Source organism: Anopheles gambiae, chromosome 3 (genome assembly GCF_943734735.2).
Source record: "Anopheles gambiae chromosome 3, idAnoGambNW_F1_1, whole genome shotgun sequence".
NCBI lineage: Eukaryota > Metazoa > Arthropoda > Insecta > Diptera > Culicidae > Anopheles > Anopheles gambiae.
In genome coordinates this window covers 33,304,061-33,328,223 of record NC_064602.1, presented here as the reverse complement: position 1 = coordinate 33,328,223, position 24,163 = coordinate 33,304,061, and the positions used below count along the sequence as shown (strand labels likewise).

General features: G+C 47.5%; 1 protein-coding gene across 2 annotated transcripts in view; it reads left to right on the top strand.

Annotated features, from left to right (window-relative positions):
- LOC1269227 (ankyrin repeat domain-containing protein 29) overlaps positions 1–24,163 on the top strand; it is a 238,270-nt gene that overhangs the window by 33,297 nt on the left and 180,810 nt on the right. For both annotated transcript variants that reach the window (XM_061659119.1, XM_061659118.1), the window contains exon 3: positions 9,203–9,313. In XM_061659119.1, the coding sequence (XP_061515103.1) occupies positions 9,203–9,313 (111 nt within the window). The remainder of the gene's footprint in view (positions 1–9,202; positions 9,314–24,163) is intronic.

The following is a 24,163-nucleotide window of genomic DNA, read 5'->3' as shown; positions in this document are numbered from 1 at the left end:
TGCTGCTGCTGCTGCTGCCGCTGTCACTGGCGGCGGGCGTATCGCCACGAACGGATGGGATTATATTTTATTTGCAATTTTTCAATCAGCATTAAAATTATGAACCATCATCAAATGAGAAAGCGAATGCACTGGCGCTGCTCGTCTTCCATTTCTTTGGGTGGGTTTGGGATATAAAGAGACAGGGTAGAGCTTCTTGCAATATGGGTTTAGGGAGAAGGAAGAGTAGCTCTGGGTACAGCAGATCACTGTTTTGCTCATCTACAACTGCAAACGATGTTTTTAGCTGTGGCCGAATGTCGAAGCAGCAGCAGCACCACCACCAATGCCTTTATTTATGGCGATCGTAAACGAAAGCGAACAGAATTATCATCGTAAAAGCAAATTTTCTACAGTTATTGAAAAAGCACGCCGTAAAAATGGTTCACTACACATCCCTGCCGGACTGACCCGTAAGCGATGCTGGAACGATACGCTGCTGTTGTTGCTCTTCTTGCTGCTAAGAAGCATCTTTGCGTTCTTTCTTGCTTGTTTGCAAGCTACGGGTTTTTTTTGTGGTCGATCTGGACGTTTGTTGCAGTTGCTTGGACGCGCATTGTGCTTTATGCGGTGTGAGAGGAAAGGCTTGTGGTGGAGCATTAAAAGAGGTACAGGTCATGGTCAACAATATTTCACATGCTTGATGGGTGTTTGATGTATGGAAATGAAAGGAGTCGATTATACCTCCAGCCTCCAGATATGCAACGAGAGAATCCGCATCCGGATCTTTTTTTTATGTTCCTTCAGTACGGGCTTAACGATTGCAATCCGCTTAGCAACGTTGCCGCGAAAGAGTGGTTTGTGGGACTTGCGATGGGAACATTGCAATTGGGATCTTTTGTGATTAAGCGACGGGACATTTACCGTTTCCAGTGGAGTTTGGAGGCGTTACGATGCAGTTTTATGTCAATTTGTTGCTCCATAAATTTATTCGCTGTTCATTTTGATGCATCTTTGGGAGAGTTTTGGAGGGCTTTGGAGTTGTGTCTTAGTCTTTGTAGATGTCTGAGCGGTAAATAATCTTTGTAAGATTTCAGGTGCATTCTAAGGACGTCTAGAAATTATTACATACAATAGATACATCTGAGATTGTGTTTTGAAGAAGAACTAGTAACTGAAACTTGTAAGAGTATTCATGGGACGACTAGATATTGTTGCATACGTACATGCAGAATTTCTGATATGGAGATGCTTTATCCAGTCATGAAGATGTCATAGGGAAGCACACACAAGATCCTATATCCAGCTGAGTGGAGAACATCATTACATTGAAGATAGAGATCAGGAACTGGTAGCAGAGCCATATATTACAGATTCTATATTCAGAAGCTGACTATAATTCAGATGTTCCATATTGGTTGATAAAAAGAGCTGCATGCGAATGATACTTAATTAGCTAGTATCCCTTTCAACTTGAACATGTATTTCTGCTGATGATTCACATCGAAAAGAAATATGAGCTTGCTTCATAATCCATTCCTCCGTGAAATTCCGGTTCTGGTACATTGTCATCGATTTGCTGGTAATCAAATGATAGCCATCTGGTGGTGAGTCTTTCTGAACCTTTCTGAACCTTCGAGATGCTTCCAGTTTCAACCGGTTCTTCAGAGATATAGTTAGTGCCATTCAATCCAAGAAATGAAATGAACTTTTGGAAATAAAACACTCAGATCTACGCACAACCAGATCCAGATGATTGAAACCTCTAGACACACTGAAGCACTAAAATCAATCCGCGCAATGGTAATAACCCCGAAAACATAAAAAAAACACACCCAAATTGATTGAAGTCGCTCCCGGACGACTCTATAAACGATGTTCTCATCAGCTGTTACCAATTGCTCGTATACAAAAAAGTAATCGTAAAACACCGGACCCGAGAGAACAGCCTCCATTTGCTGGAACCGTGCGAATCTCCTCCCGTGTTTCAGTGATCATCAAGCGTCGATAAAATAGACATTTTTCTTTATTCATTATTAAGCGCTTCTTGTCTTTTATCCCGTCATCTTGCGTTTAATTCTGTCCAATCTCGGGTGACGCGGTTGGTCTGAGACATCGAGACACACACACACACACACATTGAGGATCGGGCTGCCCGGTTACGACGTTCGTTCGACGGGCGTGCTGGAAATTGGAAACCGGGTACGCTTCAAAACAACATCATCAACCTTTCCCGTTTAGTTTCTTTTTTTTTCTTCTTCAGCACTCACAACACTTCACTTGGTGTCCACAGTGTGTGTCCTGCGTGAAGACATGACCCAAAGACATGGAAAGATGGTGTGGAGGAAATCAATACCAGCCGGTAACGGCGACGAACGACGGGGTTCGAAAAACCTCAGTAATGACATCGTTGCGGAATGTTTCCACCGGTCACACTGTGATGATCATCACACACACTGTGTGTGACATAGTCTCGAACACGAAAAGGCGACCCCCAAACCACACTCTATGCCGGAATGGCAATCAAATCGTGTGATTCATGGCCACAATCATTCACCGAGGCAGGAGCTCAGTGGCTGTGTGGGTCGTGTTCGCTCGTATGTGCGGTCGGATTATTAATCGGACATTAATTGGCCATAAAACTACCGGTGCTGCTAAAGCGACGACCCCCTACTCTACCACCACTTGCAGGAGCGCAACAGTGGCCATCGTCATCATCGTATCGTGAACAAGCCAGCTGGTGGTGTGGACGCTTCCTGGGCGTATCACGCTCGCCCGCTCGTTGTGTCTCGTTTGGTGTAAATAATCACCCATTTTATTTCGCTCCGCCCCGCCAACATGCTGCCGGTTTTTGTTGCCTTTACGACATTTGGCAAAGTCTAAACCATTCGTGGCGCGACAGGGAAGACTCCAACCATCCAGCAAAGGGGACAGTAGTGACCGCATGGAGCTCTGGACCAGGGGGACGTTAAAAATTATGAAAACGCGCTAAAAAGGCACAGGAAGTAGTGAAGAAGTGTCTCAGCGTGGGGTTGCATCGGCCGGTGCAGTTCTCTCTTCGAAGTTCCTAACGCGAGCGAGACCCATGGGGGGAGTGGTGTGTGATCATTACGAGTTGCATCACGGTGTGGATTCGCCGAAGCGTAAACTTTGCACACCGCCGGCAGATTGCGATCGTCAATTCAGCTGCCTTTTGTGTTTGGTTTGGCAACTGTTTGCTTCCGTTTTTCTCCCCAAGTGCTAATTAACCACCGAAGTGGTTCTAATTTGATGGCTAATGGTAGGCTCCGTTACACAAGTTGAGCTCGCCGTGGGGGAAGGAAGTATGTTGATATTTTTAATACGTTGACGCTCCATTTAAGCTAATGTGACTGGTTTCTGGTGCCTGCCTGCGAACCTTTATGGCAAGCAAACAAATGGTGGCGTGTTACAATTAATAAGTGTACGCCAAATGAGAGTTGTCTTCCGGGCAATGCATCAAATTGGCATGCAACAGCGAAAGTATAACGCATCGAAGCAAGACCTTCACTGCTCTGGTAGACACACGGAGCGTGGGTGATACACATTTGTGATGTCTTCAAAGGTGGACAACAAACTGTGCCACAAAGCGCTGTGAATGTTTTCAGCATTCGCTTAAAGAGACCGAAACGATTGTCCTGGCGCTAAATGAGCTCTTTCGCTTGCTCTTTGTGTGCGGTGGATGGTTTTTGCAGTGGCGTGTGTTTACTTTTACTCTTTACAACGTGCGGGCTCTAAATATTCGCCAAACTGTGCCATCCAACGCACCGAATGCACCAATATTGTTCGTAGCCGCTGTAGTGCGCTACTCAGTGCGTCTGGGTCCTGGGTCCCATAAATCAAACCATATTCCACTGCTTGTGCTCCATCGTACCTTTGTTCCGGTTTTGTCTCGTTGCGATCGAAAGTTTTGTTGAACAAAAAAAAAGAAAAAAGAAAAAACGCAAAAAAGGTTCTTCGCTTTTGTCCGCTCGAATAACCGTTGGCGCTTACCAGTTTTTTGGGCATGCTTGATCGTGCTATCGTCCGGAAGTTGGGCGTTTGAGTTGGCTGGTTGGTTTTCTGCAAGTGCTCTTGCTCCCCGTCACCGTTCCCTCTTTGTGTGTGTGTGTGTGTGTGTGTGTGTGTGTGTGTGTGTGTCGTGGGCTACCGGAAAACGTTAATGGTTCGTTACCTTGAGTTTTGACAGCTGCCGCTGTTGCTGCTGGCGGGGTGTTCTACGAGTCACGCCTTGCTCGAGGGGGAGAAGGAACGCTATGGTACAACCGTCCGCGGGTACACGATCAACCCGCCGGTGGGTTTTGAGAACGTCAGATTCGATTGGCAACCGGTAATAAGATGGCGTCGAGCGTCGTCAGGTCACACCTTACGTGACGTATCCGTGACCGGCGGTGGTGGTGTATGGGAGCTTGTTTTATTGTTTCTTTTCTCTCCCTCTCTCTCTCTTTCTCTCTATAACTGTTAGTGCGAAGTATCCATTGTGTGTGTGTGTGTGTGTTTGTGTGCCCTTTCGGTGCGCTTTCGTCAGTTGCGAATTCCAGGTCATCCATCCAGGCGCGTTGCATGTCAGCCGAACCTTAGCGTGGCACGTCCGGTTGGAAGGCACTTTGGGCGCCGGTATGCTGCTCTCTTCCTCCACCTTCTCATCTGCTAATGGGATTTTCGAATGAGCTTTGACGGGGCTTGGCTGGCTGGCTAGTTGGCGCCCTCCCGGACTAAACTCGATGTGAAGCAAACCTCACCTTGATGGTGGGGGGCTGGCACCTTATTCTCACTCTGCAAAGTGCTAAAGGAACCTTACTTTTTGCGCTCAGTAGAAGGGCAAGGTGTGTGTCGATGCTGGTCATGGTTGACTGCTGTCATGGTTTGGTGTAGTGGTGTGCTCTCTGGAGCGCACCCACGACTCTGATCCGACTTCCGGAGTCGTCGGAGTTGTCTCGAGTCGGAGTTGTCCGGAGTCGTCCGAAATCGGCCGGAGTTGTCTGCTGTCACCTGGAGTCATCCGGAGACGGTGTCTTGCTAAGTCGTTCAGAGTTGGGGCCATATTGAGTTGGACGGAGATGGCCGGAGACGGTTGGTGTAGTGTTTTTATGGTCTGGTATTTCATATCAGACTCCGACAACTGCTGACTGCGGTCAACTCAAACCGCTATTCTTAGAAGGAAATATCTGATTAACAATTACACGCGCAAAAGACGAAATAAAACACCTTGACATGAAATGCCATCGGTGGACTCCGCTTGAATCCTGTCGACTCCGGACGACTATGGACGACTCTGGACGACTCTGGACTACGGACGACTACGGACGACTACGGACGACTACGGACGACTATGGACGACTACGGACGACTGCGGACTATTTTGGGCAATTGTGGACGACTCCGAACGACTACGGACGACTCTGGACGACTCTGGACGACTTTGGACGACTCTGAACGACTCTGGACGACTACGGACGACTCTGTACGACTACTAACGACTACTAACGACTACTAACGACTAAGGACGACTCCGGACGACTCCGGACGACTCCGGACGACTCTGGGAGATTCCGAATAATGCTCGATGGACATACATTCTGGAGTCCGGTTCGAAATTTTCGGAGTCAGATCGGAGTCAACTACGGATTTTTGCCAACTTTACCCATCACTAATTTGGTGTATGAGTGTTTTTCTTGCTTAGAGGTAAGCGCCGAAAGTAGTGCCAGGGATGAGGGTAGCTAGCGTGTCATTGGCAGCGCCTGGATGGAGCTCGCTGTAAGTCCATTCATTCTTGATGGAATTCCGGTGGAAAATGAATCGTGCGGCGCGCTTAAAGGGCTTAGCAAAATGCTAATAGCCAAACCTGGAGGCAGATCCTACTGGTGCTGCCTTTGTTTGGTTGGCAGTGTACTACTAGGTCAGGTTCGTTTAGCAGGTGGGTGCTTTTTTACTCCGTTCTTTTGTTGTTTTGTGGTGAACTTGGCGAATGGTTTTTATTGATTTTATTGAAGAATGGGAGCTTGCATGGGGCATAGTAAGTCCGCTGTAGGTGTCGCGAATGAGCCAAATAACAACCGCCAAACCAACCGAAATTACTTAATGCGACCGATGATTGCACAGACGTCTGCGCAGGGCAGTTTCAATTAAACACGTCAAATCCTGGGGATAATTTGGTAAAATGGTACCGAAAGTGCCGAAAGCGTATGCAAATCGGCCCGGTCTGGGTTTCATTAGTTGTACAGTTTTTGGGAATTAAGAAGTTAAGCTTCTCTTGTTGTTTGTTTCTTCTTTTTCCCAGCACACTTTCTTGCCTGTGGGGTAACCTGCTTTTCATCTTAGCTTAGAATTATTTCCATTTTTTTTTTTCGTGGGCAAACCCATGTGGGCAAATTCTTGGATAGACGAAGGTCGGTACAACAAAACCCTGCATGCTGATGGTGCTCGGTATTTTCCAATTACGCTTAATTACGGCCGTCGAATTTGCTTGGTTAGGTTCTAAATGGTCTAAGTGTGTGTGTGCTTCCACTATGACGCGACTGTAGATCTTTGGTTTTTAGTTTCTCGTTTTCTCTCGCCCTTTCAGCAAAGAACGTTACACTTTTCTTGCCTTTTCTGCTTCAAGATTTTCACACACACTGTGTGTAATAAAAAGCCACCAAAAAAAAAAGGAAGTTTGCTTGCTCTCTAGCTGCCCTAGACGTGAACGTCTTTCTGCTCTCTTTGTGTGTGTGTGTTTTGAACCCTTTTGTGTCAATTTGCACCGTCGCCCGCAGCTGGACGGGCGTGAGATGTTTGCAGCGGGGCGTAAATTGAATAATGAAATGATTAGTTATCCAAGAAGTTACACAATCGCAAGCACACAAAAAACGCCGTCCTTACGAACGAACGGAATTCTCTGTTCGTCATCATCCACGGTGGCTTCAATCGCCGCACTTCCCAACAGAGTTCTTTCCATTCCTTCGTTTCTTTATCTTTTTTCATCCCTTTTTCTTCTTATTCATTATAAATGATCAATGAGCATGATGTTCCTTTGTCTCGTGCCCGATCCTTAATGCATGCAGCAGTGTGTGTGTGTGTGTGTGTGTCTGCGCTTGTCTTTCGCTAACGTCATCTTTCCTTTCCCGGTGAAATGCACTGCGTCTGCACTTGAGAGCACCGAGAATGGGCTAACATCGTTCTGTGACAATTTCTTTCTCTCTCTCTCTCTCTTTATGCCGTTCCAGTTTGTGTCCGATTGTTGAGTTTGAAGGGGTGGAAAAACGATAGAGACGAGCCATTCTCGAGCAAGTAAGAAGAGCCACAGAGCAAAGAACGAAGGGAAGCAACGACGAACCTGTCACAACACTCTCTTTCGATTCAAATCGAACCGTCTACTGGTCTCGTCTCTATTAGCTTTACAGCGGTTGTGGTTGGTGGGTGCTGGTGGCTATAAAAGCAGATTAAAGCTTAGGATTAGTGGTGGTGATCGATTCATGGCACCTTCTATCCCTTTTTATCCCAACCAAAGGCAAACACAGGATGTGTGGGGCAACGATGATTGGCTTTGAAGCGCTTTGGCTTTCCTTCCAAGTTTTCTATGCTTCAATTGTGGCTTTGTTTTATTGAATGTTACTACCGCTGTTCCTCTTCATTTCACCCACTTCACCGATTAGCTGTTTGCTCGTTCGTAAGTACAGTCTTATGCAATTATCGTTATGCTTGTTTGTGTCGCTGTGGGTCTTGTGTACCTTTCTCTCTCTCTCCCTCCACTTTTGAGATTTTAGTTTGTGTAAATCATCACTAAATTATTGTTTGCTGCCTGTTTTCCCGCATTTTCCCCTTCATTTTGGTCAGTGTGGATCTTTCGGCGAATCAAAATACCATGCCCAAGGCGCTTTTCTTATTTTTCGCAAGCTACCAGTGCATTTTTTTCAAACCATTTTCTGTCTAGCCCCTATGCAAACATTCTCTTCCTGAAACACCTACTTTCCCTGTGAAATGGGCATCAGCACAAAGAGGAGGTTTAGGATGGTCGGTGGCACCACACCTTCACAACACTTATCGCCGGCCACATGTGTTTGCTTTCGCGACCCACCACCACCCCACGAAAGCACGCTCATAGTCGCGTGTGGCTTTCTACTGCTGGTCGTCGCCATTGTTGGTTCTTCTCCACCGGTTCACCGGCTTTCTCTGTCTCGTCGTATAGAGTGTCCCGATAAGTTGCCGAGTCCGCTTTCTACACCCTTGTCCGTTTGTTTTTGTAGCGGTCCTTTTTTTGTGTTTGTGTGTGTTCACTGTTGTTCTGTTGGTTCTGTGGCGTGAACGCTGCATTCAGTAAGCTCTCAATCCCCCCGCATTGTTGCGTTGTCGTAAGGGTTCGTCGTTTACTTAGCTAGTCGGCTTGATGCGACACGGGGCAAGGGCAGGGAGGGAGGAGTTTTTCGCGCTTCGTTTCGCGCGCTAAAAAGCCGTTGCCGGCCCGATATGGGTTGGTATTCTTTTCAATGTGTGTGAGTGTGTGTGTGTGTGTGCGCGCACACACGGGACCATAATTCCATGTTATTACAAAGGTTAATTTGCTATTACAATTAAAGGTCACGCGAGGTGAATTCTTCGGTTCGGTCGCTCTGCTTTTTTTTGTTCTTTGTCAGTTTTCCTCCCCACCTTGCATCCCATCAGCCATACCGCGCCACCTGCAAGAGCACGCTCGTGGCAAAGTTTTACCAAGTCGTGATTTTTTCTTTGTTACAACAGTGTGTGTGTGGGCTCAGGTTTTGCGAAGAATGGGATGTTATACTTCCTCCCCCTTTTTTTAAAAAACAAACTTTCCAGTAAAGCATCAGCTTAACAGCCGCTCATTTAAGGGGTGTGTACCGCGTGTGTTTATGTAGCACACACAAAAAACTGTAAATAACTATGCACAACGAGTCAAATTATTTTTTGCTCTCTAAAGAGGTGATGAATTGAAGGTGGGATGAGTTTTTACTTCAAACAGGCGATACGCATAATGGATTTGTTTGGATTGAATGTGGGGTTACCTTAAAAAACATCATTATGTACTTCAACATTTATCTCATAATCCACCAGGCTGCTCCATCGAACGAAGTTGCGCCCACTTTCCCTTAATTTAATGTACTACCGATTTGCACTCAAAAGGTGCTATATTTGAGCTCTTTTATTTCACATTGTCTAACAATCATTTCTTCTGTTTTTTATTTGTTTTACTTATTCTTTGTGTGTGCAGAAAGAAACCCTTTCGGACGTACAGCTACACCTAGCGGCAGTGCGCGGTGACGAAATGCTGCTGAGACGCGTGCTGGACAGCGGCAAGGTGCACGTCGACTGCCGCGATGAGGTAAGTGAATCCAAAGCCTGCCTGCGGTGGTGACCTGGCGCCACGCGAGAAGCGGGCGTGAAATAATCCCACTTACAAACATAAACCAAAAACCCCTTTGGGAAGCAGCTGGGAATGGGACCGACCGAGACCCACAAGCGGAAAATGTAGAACCGGGAAGACAGAAAGTCCGCGCTGGAACGATGATGAACGCCGTTCGCGTTGTTGTTTTGGAACGCTGTAACGCACAACACAATGGGCGGCCTCTGTTCGTAGAGGATTAAAAATTGAGTGGAAAAATTAGTAGAAGAGGGTACGTGCGCAAGGTGTACCCCGCGGTTGGTGTTGCTTGTATTTTTGTTTTGTGGCTCCCTTTATTTCCGCAGCACGCGGGGAAATTGAAATTAGCAACACAGACACAAGACCGGACACAAGTCTTGTTAGCGCGGGAGGGTGTGAATGGTTGGTGTCCGCTGGAAAACAAACGCTTACCCGCCACGAGCTGCAGGGGGAGAAGATGCAGGGGGAGAGAGGCTTGGGGTTTACGGTTTGTGCAATTTATAATCATTAGCGCTATCACTCACAATCACAATGTTGTTTTTTTGTTGTTGTTGTCGTTATTGCTGCTCCTTCTCTTTCATTCGTACGTTTCCCTACCGGGTCCGGTTGATTTCTGTCACTCTGTCACGTTCCGGCTCCCTCTCTCCGATCACCCACCCACCCCTCCGGACCCCACCGGGACCACTGTAGAGAGTAATAAATTTTCCATGGTGCAAACAGGGGGGGGAAAAAAGAGCACAGACAAAAAAATGCAACCAGGACTGGTCATATTTGAACCGCGCCTGCATGATGGACGAAGGGAGAACAACCACAGCACACAAGCCCACCGTGCAACAAACCGTAGCGGAAAATGCGGTGGAAAAGCGCAATGATAAAGTGTTTAGTTTTTCACGCGAGCGGGTTCGCTGGCGCGCGCGCACGCTGCAACAGCCACTTCCGGTGTTTGCTGTTTTTTTACGCGCGAGCGAGCCACCGCCGACTGCAGTTTAGAAATGGTTTTGTGTTTCCGCGTTGTTGGTGTTTGTTTATTTTTGCCACCCCGAGGTTTAGCGTTTTTTTTTGCTTGTCGCTTTTTAAATGGCTCTCTTGCTCTCACACACACACATACACACTCGCAGGATCACTAATGCTTGATGCTGGGCGCAGGTGTCACACGCACATCTGTGCGTGGTTGGTGGGTGGCAGAACCCTGCTGCCCCCTCGCTTTTAAACCAATGTTTGTCTATTGATTTTCGGTAGATTTATTAGTGACCGAGTAGTCAGCGACGCACACACACACACAGGACACAGGTTTGGTTTGGGGTTTTTGGTGCAACAATGTTGTGCTTGTGGGTGAAGCGAAGGTGCAGAATGCAGCATTGGGTAAATGGGACGAGGGGGAAGGCTAGTTGTTGAAACCGTCCCACAAACCCCAACTCCCCCGACTCAAAATCTCCTAATGATGAGAACAGTACGGACAAATTAAATGGATTTGTTTTTATAATTTTAGATATGCCCGGTGAGAGGGAACAAACTAGTGATGTGCTCTCTAGTGAGCATATACTACTTCGATCCGACTTCGGTTATTGTTAGTTCAATTTCGACTTTGGCAAAATCGAAACCACTAATTACGGCAGAAGTTAGAGTCGTCCAGAGTTGTCCAGAGACGTCCAGAGTCTCCAGAGTCGTCTAGAGTAGTCCACAGTCGTCCACAGTCGTCCAGAGACGTAAATCGAGTCGTTTATCGCCGTCCAGAGTCGTCCATAATCGTCCGGAGTCATCCAGAGTCGTCCAGAGTCGTCCAGTGTCGTCCAGAGTCGTCCAGAGTCGACCAGAGTCGTCCAGAGTCGTCCAGAGTCGGCCAGAGTCGTCCAGAGTCGTCCAGAGTCGTTCAGAGTCGTTCAGAGTCGTCCAGAGTCGTCCAGAGTCGTCCAGAGTCGTTCAGAGTCGTTCAGAGTCGTCCAGAGTCGTCCAGAGTCGTCCAGAGTCGTCCAGAGTCGTCCAGAGTCGTCCAGAGTCGTCCAGAGTCGTCCAGAGTCGTTCAAAGTCGTTCAGAGTCGTTCAGAGTCGTTCAGAGTCGGCTAGAGTCTGAGTCTGAGTCATCCGGAGTCATCCGGAGTCATCTGGAGTTATCTGGAGTCATCCAGAGTCGTCCAGAATCGGTTAGAGTTGGAGTCTGAGTCGTCCGGAGTCATCCGGAGTCATCCGGAGTCATCCGGAGTCATCCGGAGTCATCCAGAGTCATCCGGAGTCATCCGGAGTCATCCGGAGTCATTCGGAGTCATCCGGAGTCATCCGGAGTCATCCGGAGTCATCCGGAGTCATCCGGAGTCATCCGGAGTATTCCGGAGTCATCCGGTGTCAACCGTAGTCATCCGAAGTCATCCGAAGTTATCCGGAGCTATCTGGAGTTCGCGTCGTCCGGAGTCCGAGTCGTGTGCAGTCTGAGTCGTCCGGAGTCGAAGTTGCCCGGATTTGGTCAGTATCGGACCGGAATTTAAATTCGTTAAGTTATTTTCGTCTTTTACTTTTGTTCATCTCCGGCCGCGACACTGATCGACACCCCGACTCCCGTCGACTCCAGCCGACTTCGATCGACTACGGTCGAGTCTGATTCCGGCCGACACCAACTCTGGATGATTCCAACTTCGGATGACTTCAACTCCGTGTGACTACGGATGACTCTGCCTCTGGATGACTTCGATTCGGACGGCTCTGGATGACTCCGAACGTCTCCGGATGACTTTGGACATCTCAGAATGACCTCGAGCGACTTCGAACGACACCGAACGACTTCGACTCCGGACGACTTAGACTCTGGATGATTAAGACTACAGACAACTCGGAATTTGAATGACTCTGACACAGGGTGACTGCGACTACGAATGACTCCAAATGGCTCCAGATAATGCTAGTCGGACCTTCGAAACCTTCCGGGATTTCCAGTTCCAGAGTCGACTCCGTATTTTGCCAACTTCACCCATCACTAGAACAAGCAGATGGAAAAATTAGTTCAACTACATATATGTGTACCTCTTCCCTCATCCAAACGGCCCCGAACCAATCCAAAAAAGAGTGAAGTGGATTATGACATGATGAACAATTTTGGGAAACAAACAACGTGCCGTAGAGGTGGAAACAGTCGGACACAGTGCTCTAGCTTTCTGGCTACCATTATTTGGATTTCGATTTTGAAGTTTGCGTTTAAATTGTGTGAGGTGTGGTGTGTGTAGAGCCCTCAAACACTCAAACCGATGCAGTTGCATGCATCCTACCTTTCTCCTATCCTCCTCTCCGGGTGATGTCGTTTTGAGTCATTAATTTTTCAATATGGAAAATTTATCCAGTTTTTTATATGCTCTGCCTGTGCGCACACACAGTAGAAGTACTCTTTCAGTGCACAGCAACGCACACTACCACGTTCAATGCTCCCCCTGTGGCAGGACGGTGTCATAATTTTTAGCAAATTTATTATGCACCATCGACTGCAAATGGGTGTGCTTTCGAGCACGCCGAGAGTGCACACTTGCTTGCTGTGGAACAAGCGTTTAGTTTTGTGCCATTTTTCGCAACCGTCAACCTTCTACACCTCCCTATTCTCCAACTACAAATGAGAGGGGAACGAAAACGTGTGAGGCTTTTCTGGTTAGGAAATTATTTTGATAATTAAACAAATTGTTGAAATATGATGCAAAACTTTCGGGTTGACCGCAAAAACACACCCCGGTCGCGTCAGTTGGAGTCGGGGTTTGTGGAAAAAGTAGGCGAACCCAGGTCATTCTGGCGCCATCAAATGAGCCTTTTGCTGGGTTGTGTGTGTGTTTTTGTGTGAAACACGTTAACTGTACCGACAGCAAACCTATTAGCACAAGGTGTGTGTGTGACTGCCTGTCTCTTGTTCCCCTAACTACTCAAAACACCCGGTAGCGGTTATTTGAAACGGTACTCTTTTTGTTTTGGTGTAGAAATTTTGCTAAACAAAAAGTTCTGTACCAGCGGCAGCATAGTTTAGTTTCATTTCAATTAAGGTACAGTTTAGGTGAGTTGCGGACCATGTACAGGCCGGAGGAGGAGCTGTTCGCCGCTTGCGGTGTGGTGTACAGGCTTTGCATTGAATTGCTCGCCGGCGTCGTCGTCATGTTTCTGCTTCATTAATTGTAGCTAGGAGATTGATGTGTTTCGCAAAACGCGCAACACTCCTCCCGGAACATTCAGCTACCATTTGGGCCCTTTTGGAGGCAGAAGAAGAGGAATCGTTATGCGTTGTGGGAAGCGAGGGTTTTTGCTCCGATTTCCCTTCCGGCGGTGGGTGGATTGCAGTTTTTCCCGACAGGTGCAAGGGGGGGGGGGGGGCTTGCGGGCGGCAGCTACAAACTGCAATTAATTGCACGAAACCTAGATTTAGTTTCGGAAGCTGAAATACAAGACAGAGCACATTTACAGACATTGCATTATGGTGGAAAATAGCGAGCGAGTTTTTAATTGTTTTTTTTTTTTTGGTGAAGGGAAAAGCTGACGGTTAGGGGAACGCTTTAGGGTTAGACTGGGAATGAGAGGCGCACAACAAATAAGCACTGGCCAGCATAAAATGTAAAACCCTCGTTGGCACAAGGGAGGGCACGCTCACCCCGACCAGGCAATTATAATAATAGTTTGTAAATACCGGTCAGTTGCCGGTGGCGCTGGAAAGGCAGTCTCTGGAAAGCTCGTCCCACACACAGCATCAATTGTTCGGTCGAAGCATTGCGTTGCGAGGCAGCCGTAGCATAGGTTGTGGCCGTATTTGCAGACAAAAAGGCTCCGAGACTACTGGGTATGACTTAATTCGTGCAATCTATTTGTTCGATATCATCGGTGCTGGTTCGTCGTTCGTGGTGTGCCGGTTGACAATCATCCAACCGAACAACAGGTAGACATGACCTTTAAGGAACTGTTCTTTACCATGCTCTGCCCTGCCCCAGGGATAAGCCTGGGTCTATCGGGCGTAAACTGATTGAACGAGAAGAAGCTTTTGGTTAAGGATTTGGTGGCCGCTCGGAGTGGGTGATGGAGATGGAGATAAGTGTACATACGAAACCGCACACGGCTCTGCTGTGGCCCTGGTTTGGTGGCTGAAGTGCATTCCCACAAACATGGTAAACACACAGGATCATTGACATACCGACACACACATACTCGGTTCATGACGGCTGGTGTGGAACTGCAGTGAAGCTGAAGGCGCAATCACAATCAGCATATCATTGGCAGCGTCATAATAAAGTGCAGCCGGCGAGCGAGAGTGCATTCAGCCTCTGGGGGAAGTAGGCAGTGGCGACGGGCGCGGACGCCTACTATGTGTGTTTGTTCGGCCGCGCTGCTGTGCACCGGTCGGCCGGTCAGTCGTGTGCATTATTAGGCACCAACTAGGGCCCTGGCAGCTCACACTACCTACTACCAGCACTGGTCAAAGAGTATTTGTCGAGCATTATTTATTAATTTAGTTGAAAATCGGCCTCATTGTTTAGCCCGAGCCTCTGGCAGGGCAGGTCCTTGGCTGCCAGGACAGGACAGGCGGGCCATGGTAGTGGGGTGGTGGCTTTTTCGTTGAATTCTATCTGCATTAGGAAATCTGGACTCCAGTCTCTCTCTCTCTGTGTTGGTGTATTTGTGCGTTATCGGATGCTTCATTGGGAAATTGCGTTTGCACCACACAACAGATAGAGAGAGAGAGGCGAAGGACGTACAGTGTTTGGAACAATTGATGCACAGTTTGAAAAGCCGATGGAAGGAAAGGTGGCATCACACGGCGATTGGAGCCCGGGGAAGCTTCCCAGGAGCCAGGTGCAGTAGGCGAAATGTTGGAGAAAGGTTTGGCAGAGGAAGGCCGGGAGTGGTGGTGGTGTGGTGCGATTGATCGTAACAAAATCAGTCTGCCCGAAACCTCACTGTGCGCGTCCGCTGACTGTACGCCCGAATGGTATGCAATTGTTTGTTCGCAAATGGTGGTTCGGAGGCAATGGTGGTTCGGGATGGATGGCATCCAACACGAACGGTAAGCCACATTCATCCTTGTGTCCGTTCCCCCCGCTTCCCCCTCCCTCCCAAAACACCACCGGAAGTGACACATAGCTCGAGGAGAGACCCCAGGTGGCTGTGTGTGTGTGTGTGTGTGCGGGTATTGAATATGTGTTGGCTTGCTGCTGCTGCTGCTATTGCGTTTGCAGAAATGCAGGCGCCAACTAAATACTGCTACCATTCCTCCATTCCTCTGATCGTTGTTGTGGGTGGGTGAGTTCCTTTTGGTGCGTACCATGCCACCCCCCCCCCCATCCCTGTCTCGAAAGGGTCGGTTCGGTTTTAACCTCCACGGGATAGTTTGACCATTCGAAGCAAGGAAACCATGACGGGTGGGACTGAAGGTTCACAGCACACAGACCGGGCGCAACAGCGTCATCAACACATGTGGGTGTACTTGTGTTTGTGTATGTGTGTGTGTGTGGCTATGGAATGAGAGTTTTTCAGTCAAGGACGATGGTGGTACACATACTCACACACATCAACTAGGCAAAACCGACAAACTCTCTGGAAACGACATTTTAATTTTAGTTATTGAAATATCGTCCTCCCTTTCGATGCGGGGGGGAGGGTGAGCAGAGGCTAGGAGGACGAGGAGTCCTGTTGCTTGCCACCACCTGTCGCTTTACCTTCCTGCACTCCCTCTCTCGCACTCTCTTTCGGTCCATTTCACTTCCGTGCTCCGTCCGTGTTTGTGTGTAATGGAACGGTTTGAGCTGATGCTGCTGCTGCGGCTGGGTGGGAAGCAAACCCCTGTGCTGTGTGGGGGAAGTTGGGATTGATTTTTCGAAGCTGCGGTTCCAGCCACGGGCTGTGGTTGTGTGCTGCTACCTGGGCAAGCCGTTGCTGCCGCTACTATTTTCAGCCCTCCTAAGGTGCAAGCAAGCTGTGTGAGTGTGTGTTGTTTTTGTCCTGAAATGAAGTTGATTGTAGAATTCATTTGGTTTGAAGTGCAAGAACATGCACCACCCTGTGAGTGTGTGTGTGTTTTTGTGCATGGTGGCGGTCATTGCTTTTTACGTTTTTCCAATCGAGGTTTTTCCTCACCATATCAGCTGGAAATCGAATTTATTGCAATTCTCCTACCGCTCTGGTGGTTGGAGGGTCGTTCTTTTTTGTTTGGCTTTTTTTTCTCCCCTTCCCATCCTTCCCCTTCCTCACCCTGTGCTATGGTCCGGCGGAAAAGGTGCACGCCGTTTGCTGTATGCTGGTCGCTCAACAACAGGGCACCGTTTTTGGGGGGTGGGGGGCAGGAAGTTTGGAACATAAAAAAGCAACAACAACAACACCACACAACAGTGCAACTGTGTGTGTGTGTGTGTGAAGTGGCACACAGTGGCGAGGGGTCAGCTTCGGTCAGAAATCACAATAAATCCTTTCGAAATCAAACGAGCGAATGAGAGGGGTGTTTTTTTGGCGTCATTCGTTCCTGTTTTTTTTTGTTTGTTTGGTCATGGGACAACAATAATAGTTCGAGCAATCGATCTCGCATAATTGGAACAAACAACACGCTCTCTCGCCGGTTTTGGGGGGTTGGGTTGTGCGGATTGTGTACGAGTGGTTGAGTTTATTTGAAATTGTGTTTTACCTCCGCGCTGTCCAGTCCACCCCTGGCTTGGGTTGGTTGTTGAAGAGCGGTTGTCTGAGTTTGTTCCTGGGTTAGGGGGAGAGTGAGAGAGAAGGAGGTTAGATTCTGGTGTGTGAAGTGGTTTACCACTTTTGGGTTGAACGTTCAGATTTTTGCTTTTTTTACACTTTTGTTTTGTTTTCCATAAAAGTTCAACAAGTCAAAACACTAAATTTGGTTTTGTCGTGGTGTTGTAGTTAATGATGAATTTTTGCAACTTTTAATATATTGATATTTTACATGATGTAAAAAATAGTTCGAATCTACTTCCATATTGTCATTTTTTCGCTCTGGCTTGAGATTTACGATGTTTAGCGCCTAAATGTATGCAAAAAGAAGATATATATATCATAAAAGCATTTATTTATGATCATTTTGCATACCTTCAGGCGCTTTGAAATAGCTGATGATAGGATTTTAATTGATGATGGCATGCTTTCAATTGGATTTATAATATTATTGCTATTGGAAAACTTATAGAGTAATTCATTACAGGAGCTAATTGCTACACTAAACCATAAAAGCACCGTTTTGTCTTGTAAATTGCATACATTTAGGCGTTTATATTTATGTTAATATGATCGTATTTAGAAGAGCGTTGAATTAATCATGTTTCAGAGTTATAAATTAGTATAGCATTAAATTCGAGTCCCTCTCATCTTACCCACCGCTGTTAGACTGCACGCGACGGACGATGGCCCATTTTCGCAACGCACATTACAAAGCGGATGGAAAAAACCCTTTGTAGAAAGCTAAACACACACAAGATCTTATCTAAACTTAATTTCTTTCCAATGTTTCCGCCTTTCGCTCGCTCGTTCCGATGACGTGTGCCCCCAGGGTGAAGCAAACCCCACCGTTCCAGGTGTTGACCTGGGCCCGGTGGCCCTGCATTATTCATGGTGAAAGGATCACTTTTCTTTCCCACTTTTCTTGCTTTTATGTGTCATCTTGGCTGCGGGAAAGAAAATTACCACCGACACAAGAATCACACCACACGCAAGACGAAGAAGAAGAAGCCTCCACAAAGAACGCACGATGTCTTGCTCAGGTCCGGCGGCCACCTGACCGGGCTGAATCAGAGAACATCTTGATTTACCCGGGCTTGTTCTTGGTTGAAGATGGTGCAAATTTTTCCTTCTCATGCTCCTTCTGCTTTCTGTGAGCTCCTCCGCACAGAGTGTTTGAGAAGAAGGCTTTTCTTTGCGACAGCTTTCCGACCATTTCTGGTTTTATGCGTCGCTGGTCACCGGCTCGGCTCATTTACGTTACGAGTAAGACGGTAAGACAAGGTGCATCGACTCAGGTGTGCATATCGTGCCTATGTAGGTATATGCCCTCTCCCCTTTCTTAAGGGGCTCCAGAACTTGTAAGTGGGAGGGCGTGGGGCGGTGCAAAAAGGATTGGCAAAAGAGGGGTTTCTTTCTTTGCGCATCGTTGAAAAGAATTCCCGATGCACCTGCAGATTTTCTGCATCAATAATAAAACACCATAACGGGGGCGGAATGGATGCGTACGTTTCAGCCACACACACACATGTTTGTGTGTATGCCTTTCATATGGAACTGATCCTTCTTTTGCCCCAGCTTACACTCTCTCGGTTTTTTCTCCCATTTAGTCCTTCCGGCTCCAGATCGTCGGTGCGTTCCCGGCGTTCCCGGACGTTCATTTTAATCTTGAACATCGCTCACACTTGAATGTGCTATGTGGCATCGGACTCAATGGGAGCATCTTAAAAAATAATTAAGGAAACAAGACCCCCTCCCCCTGAGCTACATTCGCTTGTCAGTCCTCTTTCTTCACCTTCGGCATACGTCTGCGATGTGAGTGTGGAGGGAGTAGAAGTGTGTCCTTTGGAAGTCGTGTCGTGGCTGCTTTGTGTGTGTGTTTTAAGCAACACTTGGCGGGAGGTTGCTGTGTGTGTGGGTATATGTGGAGTTGGGGTAGAGTGTCACCACATTGCACCTCTCCCTAGGGACGATAGGGAGCAGGCGGGCTCTGTTTTGACGTTACGAAACCATCCCGCTCGGGTCCGGAAGTTGCCGTAGGTAAGTGCGTAACCGTACCGACGGGTTGCGCTCTTTGTCCTGCGTAACTTTGTGCCTTCTTGTGCCGGTTAAACATCAACGCGTTTTGCTGAAGTTGCATTCAACGCACACCCTCACACACACACACACACATTAAGGGTAAAGATGTGCACCACCGAGATATGTAGGCTCTTGTACAGTAGGCTACGCATAACCCTCGTAATGTTGTACTCCACCATGGGGATATATGGGTATTACACATACTTCTCTGTTTCTTCGGCTGCACATTGGCATTGGAGTTGGAGTTTGCAAGGTATCAGTGTGCTGGGTGAGCCTCTAGCTACACAAAGCAGTAATGCAGCACGTTGAGAAAAGGGTATCAGGGATAGAAGTGGAAAGACAAAGAAAAGCCAGCATTTGTTGCGGCCACCCGTGCCTGGATCGATGTGCAGAACTCGAGGAAACGTTGTCGAGCCAACCAGCCAAGACTCAGCAACGGTGGGTGGTGAGGAAGAAGGAGGACCGGTTCTGTTGTTCCAATGGTGCTGTGGTACCCCTTTTGTTGTCTTCCTTTCTGGTTGCTGGCCCAAAAGGCAGGGAAGCCCCGGGATAAACAGGGAGGGATGCCTTACATGAATTGAGCTCTGGCGCTCTGTGGGAGCTAATGTAGGCGAATTAGTAAGTATTGGGGGTAGCCTGGTATGTTGGCATGTTGTGCGTAAAAAATGGGCTCGTCGACTCGTCGGTGTGTGTATGTGTGTTTTTCCCCCCTTTGACAACCTTGTTAAGAGAGGTAAAGCAAACCGTTAACAAGATAATGCTGCGGGTGCCAAATGCTTGACTTTGGGCGTTTTGTAGCGTAGCCCTTAATGACGAGTAAAAATGGCGCCTAAATGTAGGCAAATGGCAGTACAATCGTTACATTTTAATGCAATAGTGGCTCCACTTGGTACTCAACAGACAGTGAAGTTCGTACTAACCGCCACTGTTTGAGGGAAAATTAGTAAACTTGTTTAAAGGGGTCTCTAGAATGTGCTACACACCCTTTATTGCTCCAAAAAAGTATACCTGGTTGTCTGGAAATGCACTTCTTTAATATAATAATCTCGGCCCGAACAAGTTGCACCTGCCAGAAGATCTGCCAACGGGGTGTGTGTGTCTGGGTTACGGCGTTTGCTACGAACCGCTCCGCAAACAATTTCCGGGTTCATTATGAGCGGAGCCAATTGAATTTGTCCCAAAAACCCCATTAAACCTGACCTACTACACCGGCGGCACCAGTGTTATTGGGGGTGGTATGACGGTGTTGCGCATGCATAGCTCCGTGGTAAAACCCCAAATTTTGGCTCCAGTGGAAGCATCCTGAGCTCTGTGGGATGTGAGTTTGAGGGAAAAGTGTAGAACATACACACACCAACACCCAATGTATAGAACCATCACCATGACAATTTCCACCCCAGCAAGAGAACGCTCGACACTTGCTTGGTTGGCATAAAAAGGAGGATGGCGCGCGGGTTTTATTGCTGCCAAATCGTGAAACTCGGCATGCGCTGAAAGTTTCCTTCTGGATCCGTTTCCTTGAGTGCAGTTTTGTCTTTATCCTGCTGGATGAGTGTGGGGGTGAGGGAGGGGGGGGGAGGACTGGTAGGGCGCCATAAGAACCGGTGTTTCTCCCGCCACGATCAAAGCAAGAGCGCGGGGTGTGGTGTAAGCTTTTCTGAAGTGCCAGCGCGAAACTTTTCCTGCGCGTCGATAACGAGCTTATCAAGTTGGATGTTGAAGGACGGGTGGGGGAATGAAAAAACGAGAAAAAAACCCTCCAAGTGTGCGTTTCTTCCCACCCCCCTACCCCAGGATTTTTCACCGTTTCGGTACCGTCGTCGTTTTTTCGTCGGCGGTCTGCATGAATTAAGAGCTGTGAACGATGACGGCGCGCCCACCGTCAAATGCATAGCTATCCCCATCCGTTGGCTTGCTCTCGCTCTCCCTCGTGTTTATTGTGGTGGAATGTTTGTGGGGCCTGTGTATGTGCGTGTCTTATTTCTTTCAATTTTGCGTGCGCAGAGTGGGGTGAGGGAACCAACCTCAAGAACAAGGTGATTCTCATTTGCGCCCATCGCGCGCCCGAGCATTATGCGCTACGGTGCGTACCTTTTTCTTCATTTGATGCGTGTGATTTGATGATGCTCATTGCGTGGAAGGGTATTTTTACCATGCCCTTCCCTTCCCTCGGCGCGCTGGTTTTTGCTGGAGTGGCGTTATGTGTAAAGCTGTGAGCGGTGGTGTGTGCTGTAAGGCATAAAAGGAAGTTCTTCTCGGTGTTCGGAGGGCGCTTTGGGGTTGTTCTGCTGCTGGGCTTTCTGGGATGTAAATTTTGCTTCATCAAAGTGTGACGCGTCTTGGAATCTGTCAAGTGTCACGACGATTTCAGATGTGTATGTGTGAGTGTGTCTTTTTCTTGCAACTAATGCTAATGGTGTGTTTGCTGTTAACCAGCAAGATATCGCGTTCGAAAGAAATAATTAAAATGTTACGATGTGCGCTGATTTAATCACTAACAGAGAAGGAATCATAAAAACATGAGCAGCTGTAATATTCTATCTCTGGGGCCCTTCACGATTCTAGTCAGTTTTTTGTATGGAGTTTGACAGTTGGAGGCTGAAATCATGTCAACACTCTATACAAAACCACACATAAAACTAGCCTGCAATTTTCAGTCTAGATTATTCTAGCCCCAAAGCTAGAATTAGATTCGAGTACCTGCTCGAAAAATAGCAAAACAAGGTGGTGTTTACATTTATCCCAAGGTGAGTTCAAGAGATCTGGTGATGGAATCCAGAATCAAAGTGTATGTAGTCCAGGTGGTCTCATAGCATGTTTTTTATAACCAAATTTGAACATCACTTTTTGACAGAACGGGTGAAAACTTTTGATCAAACAAGCTTTCTGGAGGCTTTGGAATACACAAAACACTCTTAAAATCATAATTCAAAAACAGAAGCGATAAAAATAAGCCTTCCAAATTCATACACCTTGGGATAAACCCACCTGTATATTATACCAACTTTGACAGCTGCTCGAAAACTGCTATAAAATGCAAGAAGCTGACAGGCTGAAATGTCAGCCTATGAACTTAAAACGGAAAGGGTCCCTGTTGTAGATTTGTACTGAAAATTGCTCTCACTTGCGTATTGAATTTTACTCCTTAACTCTATCGTCAAAACTACAGCTTTACGAAATCTTTTGATTGCACTTGCTGCGAATCGATGCGACCACAGTGTCTCACACACCCTTTTACCAGAGGGCGTCGACGCCCGGAAGTGCTTCGTTTTGTGCACAGGTTTTCAATTACACGCAAACACCAACCCGCACAGGCAGCAGGATATATGTGGAGTTTGCTGACGCACCTCGTTAGACTGCATCCGCTGTGGTGTTTTGAGCGTGCGAGCAGTGAAGAGCGACCGAAGTGTGGTGCGTGTGTGGTGTCACCGTTGTCACAAACGACAACAAGGGGATGCCACATTTTATGCAAACTCCTGGCGTTGAGGTTCAACGACCTAATAAGGATAACTTTTACGCCTATTCGACAGTGCCGTGTCGTGGCTCTTTGTTGCGTGTTACAGTGGGAAGAAGCATTGCGCGCTGTATGCAGTTGCAGTTGCTCAAGCAGTCCATGTTTTTGGTGGGGTGAGTGTGAAAATTGAATGGTGCGAAAATGTGCGTGTGATGTGTGTATGTGTGACGACGAAAGGCGAGACCTTTTTTATTCTGTGCACATTTGGGATGGATTAACTTTGCGAGTTGGGCAGCGATTGAGTGGATGCACTTCAGTCAGCCAACGCTGCATTCACTGAAGGAAATCATAAATTTGTTGCATTTGTACAGGATGCAGCGTTGCTGCTTTTTCGGAGCCGTTTGTTGTTTCCATTTTCCGTTATTTTCTCTGTTGTATTGCTTCTTAATAAACAGAGAATTGCAGCTCAGAAGTCCTGCTGTGGCAAGCTGGTGTGTGGATGGAAATATTTCTGCGCGTTTTTTTTCTTGCTTGGTAAACTATTAATTCGCTGTGTGAAGTGTGTACCCCTGCGGGAAGGGTTACGTTGCTTTCCATTAAGGTTTCAGGGCATCGTGCAGCAGCCCGATTGTTTGCGCCTTGAACCCGGCTCTTACGGGCGCATGTCGAGGGCAGATTTTTGAAGCAAAACTTCCCCATCATCGGCATGACCTTTGCCCGTTGCAACAAGGCAACAACACGCACGTGTTACGCTGCATTGTTCTTTGTCCGGTCTGGGAAGGACTTGAAAAAAACGGTCTCGCAAAAAAAAAAAATGCCAGGAGGGAGGGCACGATAGGGTGAAAAGTCGTGGACTGGAGAGCCCGTTCTACTGACCGTACTCTCGTTGCTGCTGGACTGGGTGATGTTGCAAATGGTGTAGTAGCTCTCGTGTTGCACTCTCGAAACGCTTACGCTGGTGGTTTGTTAGGCTTCAGGGCGGTTTGCAAAGTGTTGGTTAGAGCTGGAAGGAGTGCTAACTATAAGATGGTTTACCCTGGTACGGTACGAGCTTTTTTCCATTTCTAAATGCATTGCCCTTTGATGGGCTTGATGCTTATGGATTGCAGCACACGAACGATCGGTGTGAGCGTGGGACGAGAAGGAAGAAGTTTTTAGTTTTCCAGAGACTTCCAGCCCTCGGTACGATTGATTCCGCACAGTTTCGAGGGAAAAGTTTTCAGTGATTTTTCCTAGAAAAAGCAAAGGTTCGAGACGAGCAGAGCTGCTGGAGCGATCGCACAACCCATTGGCACATAGCAGAGCTCGCCTTAAAAGAGCCGCGTTTGTGCCAATAGCCAATAGAGCTTCAAATAAGCCAATTTAAGCGCCTAACAGTATGCAACTTGCAATGCAAAATAAGAGTTTCATGCTTGAAGCTGGTCCTTTTTGCATTTCACAAAAAAAAGGATTTTGTCACCTGGGCGTCTCTCGAAAGGAGGGTGGCATACGACAGGGTCCGACTTTGTTTCAATGTACTTTCCAATTGTTTCCAAAGCCCAACAGGGAGCAACTTTTTTTTTTGTTTACTTTTTTGTGCATCCAGCCTCGTGGTGTCCGGTTTCAAAATC